This window comes from Miscanthus floridulus, chromosome 1 (assembly GCF_019320115.1).
Source record: "Miscanthus floridulus cultivar M001 chromosome 1, ASM1932011v1, whole genome shotgun sequence".
NCBI classification, from domain to species: Eukaryota; Viridiplantae; Streptophyta; class Magnoliopsida; order Poales; family Poaceae; genus Miscanthus; species Miscanthus floridulus.
Genome location: NC_089580.1, coordinates 167,071,631 through 167,082,681, shown reverse-complemented (window position 1 = coordinate 167,082,681; position 11,051 = coordinate 167,071,631). Strand labels below are relative to the sequence as shown.

Sequence of the window (11,051 nt, the reverse complement as noted above, 5' to 3'; positions counted from 1 at the left end):
ATATTTTGGAATTGTTTGTCACAGAGTCCAAAACCAAAACAAACAAACAAGAAAAGAGGCAACCGTGTCATTATGGGCGCTTGGTGAGATTTCTCCATTCCCCTCTTCTAATTCATGCCTACGTATCTTTGTGAGTAATCCTTTGCCATATACAGTATATTTTACAGGACATGGATTTTCTTCCTATCTTTTCTGGTGATTGTTCTAGACTTAGTTTCTTTTATTTTGCCTTCTTTTCAACTTTATCAACTAATCCAGAGCCCCAGACCTTCTACTTGATCATGACCAACCTATGTTTTTTGTTTGCCTATACAGTTGTAGTTTCCTCTCTGTGCTCAACATGATGGTTCCCAGGTTAGAGCATTGTTATTGTTATCATTTTTAATTCACCTTTCTTTCTTCTTCAATTCTTCAATGTGTACATGTCCACATCAGTTGACATACGGAGTAGTTCTTTCTCTAAACAGTCAAGAAAGTAAGTGCATAATGTTGTTTTTGGACACCAAAACTGCTCTGTTTTTCTCTTCTCATCAGCTAATAATTGGACTGTATTGTCAGATGTTTGCATCACTATTTTTATAAATTTCTCTTATATGATAACAGACACACAAAGTAATTGGCGTGGTTGTTTTCATAAATGTAAAAGACAATGCACTACAGTCATTTAGATTCAGCCTGCTGTTGTTTAAGGTTAATGATTGAACTTTACAAATTACAATCAGCATTAGTTCGTCATACCAAAGATGCATGATGTTGTTATTCGTTTCCAAGCTCCAGTATGAAGTTCCTTTCTCGATGCTCTGATATCTACTTGATTTTCAGACTCATTCTCTGCGTCCAGTATATTTGATTTACCTTATCAGCGAACTAATATTGCTAATGGAAACTGAGGATGGCGGCCCACCATATCCCTCATCCTGGCATCCGAGTCAACAGTGGCCAGGTTGGTTGCAGGAGTTTTGGATAGCCCTCTATTAGTTTCCTCCCCATACTTCTATTCTTTCCTATTTCATCAACCAAATGCACCACCACCACAAGGCTTCAATATGTATGTTTTGGGTCGTCTGATGCAGGTCCTTGGTGATCACTATAGCTAACGATGCAATGGAGCAAGGCTCCATCTCTGACTTCTATAATGTACAATCTGTATTTGTTTGTATTTGTTGTTACAGAGTATCGTTGTTTGATCTCTTAAATTTTCTTAGTTCTGATTAGTATGGTTGCATGAAGCTGCTTCCGTCTATTTCATTGTACACTCTTATTTTTTAACATAACTATGAGCATCGGCTCACATATTGTTTCCGTAATCTGTTGGACCAATACCTTCGGAGTTACCTTATTCATGTAAAATAATGCATGGGCATGGTTTGCTCTGATTGACTTGTGTTAGTACTTGGTTACGAAAGTTCCTTATTATCTTCTAAGCTTCTAATATGTTTTGCCATAGGTTTATAGTACCTTCTATCTATCTTTTCGCAGATCCATTGTGGACATCGTTACATATATTTTTCTTTGTACTCACTTGGTAATTTCCTTTATGACGAATAATGAATGATCCATTGAATTCAGCAACATTTGACAGAACACACTGCATATCATTCTCTCTCTCCCCACCCTTTCATATACAGTGACATCACACATCAACACCTTACCAAATGATCCTTTTATACAGTGACAACTAGTTTATTTTCAGAAGCACAACCAGTATAGAAGACCATGTCTTATTGGAAACCATATGTAATATTCATTATTCAAGCACACAAACGACTAAACGAGTCTCCATTCTGGCGCGAGTTTCATCCTTGGTCACAAGCTTTAAGCAATCTGGAGGTTAAAATGATGGTCAAATGTTTTGAAATTAGCTGAACAAATAGATCAATCAAGGCAGAAAAAATTAAGAAATATCATACCCCAAGCCGCTTCTTTGTCTGCTCAAGTAAAAACTGTGGGTCCAGTTTAGTCTGTGTATATGCATCGATCTTGTTCACTTCCTGAAATATACCAATCCATGATTTAAAATTTCTCATCAAGAAAGTATTATCAAGAGAACTGGTTTGCACTGGGCTATGCAGCCTGGTCATTAGGATAAAAGGATCATATCAAACATTGTGGGTGAACTACAAACATAAAGCTTTAGCCTGTTTAATGTCCCTCTGTCTGTGAATTACCTCAATGAACTTCTGAAGGTTGGGTCTGCCCTTTGTGATATCATAGTTCTTTATGTTGGAATAGAATATCTGAAACCTCTCGATGAATGGTACATACGCAATGTCCACCTGTAATGAAATTACGCATCACGACAAAACCACATACGACCTGAAGCCCACATTCATAATATGAACTCTTTCTAATAGAGATTTGAATTTGAGTCATGCTCTGGTGAATGATTCCTAGTGTTCAGTAACATACCAGACTGAACTGACCAAGGAAAAACGGGCCGTCATTAAATTTCCCCAGGGTGTCTTCTATTTTATCTAAAGCAGCAACTGATGTATAGACAATGCATGATACAATTAGCATGTTATTAAAAAAAGGCCTTTTCAAACAAATCAAACATGCGAACTAGTTTTGTTACCAGTTTCCTCAGACACATCTTCCTTGCTGAGTAAAGATGAGTATAATGCTTTGTTAAATGCATCAGTATATGCAAGCAGCTCCTCAGCGAACTGCTTCTTTGCAGGATCCTGTGAAGAATCCAGAGTCCAGAGGTTAACAAGCCTGAAAAACACCTTTTTTTTCAAGCGCTACATTGATGGCGATCTTATGTACCTCAGGGAGCAACGATGGACCTTCGAAGTTGCTGTCAAAGTACTTAACCAGATCCAAGCTCTCTCCTTTCACCTGGTTGTTGTGCTCCAGAGAAGGCACCTACGGGGAAAGAAAACAAGGGTAAATCATACATGAAAGGAAAATGTAAAACAAAGTATAACTGGACCTTGGAAAATCTGAACGGGCCCTAAGGGGGATAGCAGATTAATCAAACACACCTTGTTTTCTGGATAAACCTTCTCCTTGTACCATGATGGCCTGTCAGCAAGATCGATGGCAACTATCTTAATCTTGTCCTGCAAACCCTGGACAAACGACGAGGAACAGAAAAGGTTTCAGTTTTCCTTTCCAGGAAGACACCACAAAAGAGAACCGCTTCAACAAATCAAAGAACAGAGGTGATGGTGATGGTGGCACCTTGTAGTTCCTGGCAATCCAAGCGCGCTGCGCGAACGGGCAATGATATGCAACGTACAACCTTCACGAAACTCAAAGATGGGGTTAACTTCTAGCTCCTCTGCTCCTGATCTGCACAGGTGAAGATTTGCAATTGATAGGTCGAAAACCTACCTGGTGGTGCCATCGAAGAGGGGAGGGGGCTCGGAGGCGGAGGTCAGGGGAGACGGTAGCGCTTCCTTGGGGCTGCATGCACGGGGGGGAAGAATTGTTCCATTAAAAAAAACTCAATAAAGAATCTCCCGTCGCAGAGAATTAGATCAAGAATCTGAACGGCGACAGCCGACAGAGATAGGATGTGGCCAGTGCTCACCTTACAGGCAAGGCGGATGCCATGGCGACGATACGGGTTCGGGAGGAGCTTCGAGCGCGGAGGTGGTGATGACTGATGAGCTGCATCTTCTAGTCGCGGGCAGCTAATCTTTATACGCGGCGATGGGAGGGAATGGGGGGCGGGCGCGGTGGAGGCATGCGTCAGGGGTGACGGGCAGCCAGGGAAAGCGAGCCCTTGTTTGTTTAGTGTACTATGCAATATTAAACTTGCTGTATATATATGGAGTACTAAATATAGATAAAATCAAAAACTAATTGCACAACTTTTTTAACTTTACGAGATTAATCTTTTGAGCCTAATTAATCCATGTTTAGATAATAATTCACAAATACAAATAAAATACTATGACGAAAAATCATACACTGTACAAAATTTATAGGTGCACATTTTTACCGAACTAAACGCCCCCCGAGTGAATTCATGGGAGGCGACAGGCGAGTGAATGGATGTGTGAATCGTGTCAGACTGATTGGACGACAGGGTCCCAACTCCCCAGCCGTCCTGGCTGGGCCGGCGGCCGGCCTCACTTCACTTGGACGCGAACGCGGTGCAGGTGCGGTTTTGACTCTGTGCCTGGCTGTGCTTCAGGCCCGGCGGAGCCTTCATGATTTTCTGGAAGGATTCCGGCGAGTAGTTGGTACGAGCACTTGGTAGGTTGTGGATCTGCGTCGGTCCAACAAAAAAACATGAGGGCAAACTGTCTGTGTGATGTTACACCACATACAGGTTGTGTTTAGTTCTCGAAAAGTTTTCTAAAAAGTCACATCGAATCTTATGATACGTGCATGAAGCATTAAATATAGACCGAAAAAATTAATTGCATAGTTTAGTTGGAAATCGCGAGACGAACGTTTCGAGCCTAATTAATCCATGATTGAACATTAATTACCAAATAAAAACGAAAGTGCTACAGTAGCTAAATTCCTAAATTTCACGAACTAAACACGGCCACGGACGACTAAATAACCACTTTACAATGGGTTGTCTATTTAACTATTTGTTAATTCTTTAATGTTCGTGTGTACTAGCCATAATCAAACGTAGATATGTTCATGTATTCACTGTGGCCCCGTTCATTTTACTGAAAAAAGCTGAAACACTGTTCTAGCTGATTCGTTGTGAGAGAAAAATATTGTTCCAGCTGGAAAAACAAACTAAAAAGTACGGATTATAAGACAATCGAATATAGTCTACGTTGCTGGTTGATAAATAAATACTCTCTTCATAAAAAAAACCATAATTCTAGCTTTAAACGTAGACGAGGGAGTACAAACATAAATATATTTATATATAATGTAATAAAATAATTTTTTCATAATCAAGTAAAACATAATACGACACAAGGACCGTTCACATCCACGGGGAAGCAAAAGGGACCACGCCAGCTTGTCGTTGCCGCACGCGATCGGACCACACCCGCGGCCGCTCTAGGAGCACGAGCCACGGCCGTCGTCTCGTGAGGCGACCGTAACACTCTCTCTTCATGGTAACTCTGCTGTTTTTGCCTCGGTGGATGAGTAATTGTCGTATGTGCCCTTACGAGCCTGTTTAGAGCAAGTATAATAATATGCTATAAACTGGCTAAATGCTGGAGGATAGAGAAAATGAGAAAGAGGAGAAACGGACTGTAAGCTTATAACCGACTTAAGCACAAGAACTAAAAAACTTTGTGAGAGAGACACATGAGCCATGTATTAATAATAAAGACCTTATTATTATATAGGTGAGCTGAGAGAAAGCTACAAAGAACCTTACACCCAGCATTCGGCTATAACTATTAGCCTTAGCCTTGCTCTAACGAGCAGAAGCTAGCAGAAGCGAACAGGGGCATACTATCTCAGTCAACATTTGCGAGAGCTTGGCCCCTAGGGCTTCTTTTACGAGAAAAATTGTTCAATGCCATTGAAACTTATAACATTTTGGATTTTGGTATGTGTCATTAAAAATTGAGATTTTGCTTTATTGCCATTGAATCATAATTTTTTCCTCTTATATGCCATCATCGTTATCTAATATGTTACCCCCTCCGGTTTCATAAAGGACGTCGTTTTGAGATTATCTTAAGTCAAATATGTTAAACTTTAACTACAAATAAATTTTTTTGGGTTGAGTTTGAAAATATGAAAGTGATGTAAGTAGATTTAGCCTGAAATGTAGTTTCATAAAAGTATATATTGACTATATTGTATTTGTCGGGGACCAATACTAGGGTACCCGAAGAGGGGTAGTTAATGACCATCAACGTTGATTCGTCCGCGTGATCAAGAGTGCGACTACAACGCTTGCCGGGTTCCGCCTCGTCCGGCCACCGAGGCCATGGGCCCTGCCTCATCTGACCCCTGAGGGTTGGCTCCGGCTCAGTGGGCGCTGCGGCCACAGGCCCCGTCTCATCCGACCCTAAGGGTTGGCTCTGTCTCGGCCAACTCCCAAGGAAAGGCTCCGCCTCGCCTGATATCTGAGGGCTGGCTCCGCCTTGCCCAACGTCTGAGGGCTGGCTCCGCCTCGCCCGACCCCCGAGGGCTGGCTCCACCTCACCCGATGTTCGAGGGCTAGCTCCGCCTCACCCAACGTCTGACGGTTGGCTCCGCCTCGCCCGACCCCCGAGGGCTGGCTCCACCTCGCTCGATGTCTGCGCATGACTCCTTTATAACGACACGTGCAGATAAGGCAGGGCACTCAAGTCAACCACAATATCGAGGACCGTACTAATGGGAAATGGGGATCCTGATCTTCCGTCAGGTGGTGGTAACTATCGTTGTGGCGGAGAATGACACACCATCCGGCTTCAGATTGAAAGATCGAATCCTGCAATCTTAGCACCATAGCTCCTCTGGTTATCAACCGAGTCTCGGACTAGGTTGACCTCACCAAGAAGGCTAATCCCTGCCTATGCAACGAAGAACACAAACAAGAATAAGAAAGAACACAACCAAATTGCAGATGAATGATTAATCTCTTAAAGTTGGGGTCTCACAAACCGATGAACGGCGAAACTGTTCTTGACAGAATAATCTAAGCAAAACCCAAGCCCTAGTAGAGGGGTGGTGGCTATTTATAAAGACTCTAGGGTCGTGCAAGACCCCTGGACACGCCCCTAATGGGCCCAAACACGATACATGGTCCAACGGACCAAAAGACGGTGTCGCAGCACCCTGGTAGATTCTAGATGCTGACTTGTTTCGACGATTCCCGTTGATTCCGAAGAGTTTTTGATGTGAGACCACTTGGATTGGATTCCTTATCAAATTAGCTTTCCATCCATATGTGGATCATCGAAAACGGAGTTCGGATGCGTTCTGTGTAACCAGTTTAAGGCAGACTAGTCCTGGAGACCGAGGCAGACTCAAAATCATGTTGGACTGGGCCTCCTATTCCTGTTGGACGTCCTTGCTGGTCATCTTCGCCTCCACCATGTCCTCTAAGTCCTTCATGACCCTCTCCAATGTTCCTAAGCAAGATAACATCATTAGGTAGTAGTCTATTCTCAAAAGTATAAAAAAGATCGCTTAAGAACGAGCTCACCTCTAAATTAAGTTGACGCATTCGAGCCTGGGTCATTGGACCTTGCATGACGGTTGGAGGATCAGTGGGTACATCCAAAGGAGTGATGTCCTCATCATCCTCCCCCTCTTGAAATAGAGTCGTCCTCGACTCAAGCTCATCTTCTTCTCCCAAATAAAGTTTCAATTCTGCAATGTTAAAGGTGGGACTAACCCCGAACTCAGATGGCAACTTAAGTTTGTAGGTATTATCATTTATTTTCTCAATGATCTTATAAGGACCAGCTGCTCTTGGCATTAATTTAGACTTACGCAGCTCAGGAAATCTATCTTTTCTCAAATGTAACCACACCAAATCACCCGATTTAAGTTTAATCTCTTTCCTACCTTTACTACCAGCAATTCTATACTTTTCATTCATTCTTTCAATATTTGCTTTAGTTGTTTTGTGCAACTTACGAATAAAATTAGCACACTCTCTAGCATCACTATGTATTCTCTCAGTGGTAGGTAAAGGCAAAAGATCAATAGGAGCACGGGGGTTAAAACCATACACTACCTAAAAAGGACTTATCTTGGTGGTAGAATGTTCCGCCCTGTTATATGCAAACTCCACATGCGGCAAAAACTCTTTCCACATCTTCAAATTGCGCTTCAAAATTGCTCTCAACATGGTAGACAATGTTTGATTCACAACCTCAGTTTGCCCATCAGTTTGGGGATGACATGTTGTAGAAAACAACAACTTGGTCCCCAATTTATTTCACAACGTGCGCCAAAAATAACTCAAGAATTTTGTGTCGCGATCTGAAACAATAGTAGAAGGCATACTATGCAAGCGAACGATTTCTTAAAAGAAAAGGTCAGCAATATGAACAACATCGTCGCTCTTATGACAAGAAATAAAATGTGCCATCTTAGAAAAATGATCAACCACCACAAAAATGCTATCCCTCCCCCTCTTAGTCCTTGGCAAACCCAACACAAAATCCATAGATATATCAGCCCAAGGAGTAGAAGGAACAGGAAGAGGCATATACAAACCATGTGGGTTCAACCGCGACTTAGCTTTTTGACATGTGGCACACCGAGCCACGTACCGCTCTACATCTCGCCTCATCCTTGGCCAAAAGAAGTGTGTGGACAGCACCTCCTCTGTCTTCTTAGCACCAAAATGTCCCATCAATCCACCTCCATGTGCCTCCTGCAACAACAAAAGATGAACAAAACCAACTGGAATGCATAGGCGGTTAGCTCTAAACAAAAAATCATCATTGATCACAAACTTATTCTATGTACGTCCCTCTCTACAATTAAGCAACACATCCTTAAAATCAGGATTAAGCGCATATTATTCTTTTATTGATTGAAGACCAAAGATCCAACAATCAAGTTGGGACAGCAATGTATATCTTCTAGACAAAGCATCAGCAATCACATTATCCTTTCCTTTCTTGTGTTTGATAATATAAGGAAAAGATTTAATAAATTCAACCCATTTATCATGTCTACGATTCAGATTATTTTGAGAGCAAAGATACTTAAGCGATTCATGATCAGAATGAATAACAAATTCTTTAGGCCACAAATAATGACGCCACGTCTCTAAAGAACGAACAAGTGCATACAATTCCTTATCATACGTGGAATAATTAAGAACATGGCCATGCAATTTTTCACTAAAGTAAGCAATGGGTTTACCATCTTGCATCAAAACACCTCCAATGCCAACTCCATTAGCATCACATTCTAGCTCAAAAGTCTTGCCAAAGTTTGGAAGTTACAGCAATGGTGCATGTGTAAGCTTGTCCTTCAAAGTGTCAAAGGACTCCTCATGTGCCTTTCCCCAATGGAACACCACTCCTTTCTTCGTCAACTCATGCAACGGGGCAGCAATGGTGCTAAAATCTTTGATGAAGTGGCGGTAGAATCCTGCAAGACCAAGAAAACTCCTCACCTGTGTGACGGTTTGGGGAACCAGCTAACTCTTTATGGCTTCAATTTTTATCTCGTCCACCTCAATTCCCTGTGGAGTTACAACATAGCCAAGAAAAGAAACTCGATCCATGCAAAAGATGCACTTCTTAAGGTTACCAAATAAACGTGCATCACGTAAAGCATTAAAAACAACACGTAAGTGATCCATATGTTCATCAAAAGACTTGTTGTAAATCAATATATCATCAAAGTAAACTACCACAAAATGACCAATAAAAACTCTTAAACCTCATTCATTAAGCGCATAAAAGTACTAGGTGCATTTGTTAAACCAAAAGGCATAACTAACCACTCATACAACCCGAATTTGGTTTTAAACGCAGTTTTTCATTCATCTCTAAGTTTCATTCTAATCTGGTGGTAGCCACTTCACAAGTCAATCTTAGTGAAAATTATAGAACCACACAACTCATCAAGCATGTTGTCTAGCCTAGGAATAGGATGACGATACCAAATAGTAATATTATTGATGGCTCTATAATCAACACACATATGCCAAGTTCCATCTTTCTTAGGAACCAAAAGTACAGGAATGGCACAAGGACTAAGGCTTTCATGTACATACCCATGGTCCAAAAGGTCTTGGACTTGTCATTGAATTTCCTTAGTCTCCTCAGGATTGGTTTGATAGGCAGCATGGTTGGGCAAGGTGCTCCTAGAATCAAATCAATTTGATGCTATATTCCTCTCATAGGTGGCAGCCCCGGAGGTATCTCAGCTGGAAAAATGTCCTCATACTCCGACAAAAGGTTAGTGACAGCAGGAGGCTCCGAGCTAACAATATCATCAAGCGAAAATATAGCTCGTTTGCATACCAAAGCATAGCAAATATCATCATCAGAAATTTTAGCAAAGTCACATTTTGTTGCAAGCATAACACCACCCTTCAATTTAATCCCCTCAGCCTTAGAAATAGATGTAGACTTATCCTTTTTAGGTGGGGAAATAGAATTAGCAACTTGTTGATTTTTAGATTGGACATCATTCAAACTAGCAGCGCGTTCTCTATCATCTTATACAATTTGAGCAGGGGTCAAAGGTACCAAAGTAATTTTTTTCCTTTATGCACAAAAGTGTATTTATTACTTCTACCATGGTATGTAGCATCATTGTCATGTTCCCAAGGATGACCCAATAAGAGTGAACAAGCTTGCATAGGTACCACATCACAATCAACAGAATCAGCATAAGAACCAATAGAAAATGATACTCTACAAGTTTGTGTTACCTTTGCTTTACCTGAATCATTTAGCCACTGAATATGGTATGGACGTGGGTGTGGGCGTGTGGTCAAGCCAAGCTTCTTGACCAAATCAGAACTTACCAAATTGTTGCAGTTACCTCCATCAATAATGACACGTGCGCGAAGGTCACTGATGACGAAGAAAATCTAGAACAAGTTATGGCGTTGTAGCTTCTCAGGTTGCTGGACTTGTGAGCTGAGCACCCGCTGTATAATGATGCTCCTATAGGCCGCCGTAGCCTCATCACCAAGGACTTCACTGTCCTCCTCATCTACATCTCGGTCTTCTTCATCCTCAATGTCAGAGGTGCTGATGTAACCATCTTCTGTAGCAATATATGCCCACTGACTTAGACAATCTTTCTGCACATGGCTAATGCCATGGCAGCGGTGGCACTGAATGCTCGAAGTGCGTCCCGTCGATGCAACAAATGAGGAACTCTTGTTAGACACCTACAAAGAATTTGTACCTAAATCTAAAGGTCGTGTGAGAGGTGCCTTAGGTGTAGCAGAAACTCTAGAGGCTGTTGGTCGCTTGCTCGCTGGTGGAGGCGCCCGAAAAGTGGTTGGCTTGGTCAGCCCCGAAGATGGTGCCAAGCGTGGCATGTATGTGGTGGTGCTGACCTTGCTCTTGCTCTACTGTTCACGCCCCTGCAATTCCTTTTCTGTAAGCATAGTAAACTAAAACAACTGGTTGACAGTGTTAAATTCTTTATAATCAACAATGTCCTGAATCTCACGCCTCAAACCC

At 41.8% G+C, this 11,051-nt stretch overlaps 1 protein-coding gene across 1 annotated transcript; it reads right to left on the bottom strand.

Moving 5' to 3' along the window:
- Positions 1-1,574: 1,574 nt before the first annotated feature.
- LOC136501031 (protein IN2-1 homolog B-like) lies at positions 1,575-3,659 on the bottom strand. The gene is made up of 10 exons (XM_066496524.1): positions 3,539-3,659; positions 3,340-3,411; positions 3,187-3,247; positions 2,988-3,074; positions 2,770-2,868; positions 2,576-2,684; positions 2,410-2,486; positions 2,169-2,276; positions 1,911-1,991; positions 1,575-1,824 (listed from the first exon to the last, which is right to left on the bottom strand). Exons 1-10 carry the CDS (start codon positions 3,622-3,624, stop codon positions 1,816-1,818), a joined length of 789 nt encoding a protein of 262 aa, XP_066352621.1. The 5' UTR covers positions 3,625-3,659; the 3' UTR covers positions 1,575-1,815.
- Between the last annotated feature and the right edge of the window lie 7,392 nt (positions 3,660-11,051).

What these genes read in the sequence shown, in the direction of transcription:
- LOC136501031 (XM_066496524.1), bottom strand. Translation starts at nt 3,624, where the DNA reads ATGCAGCTCATCAGTCATCACCACCTCCGCGCTCGAAGCTCCTCCCGA. An exon ending in CTCTTCGATGGCACCACCAG is followed by an intron (nt 3,248 to 3,339) that starts GTAGGTTTTCGA and finishes AGTTTCGTGAAG; the next exon opens with GTTGTACGTTGCATATCATT. An exon ending in ACCTTCAGAAGTTCATTGAG is followed by an intron (nt 1,992 to 2,168) that starts GTAATTCACAGA and finishes GGTATATTTCAG; the next exon opens with GAAGTGAACAAGATCGATGC.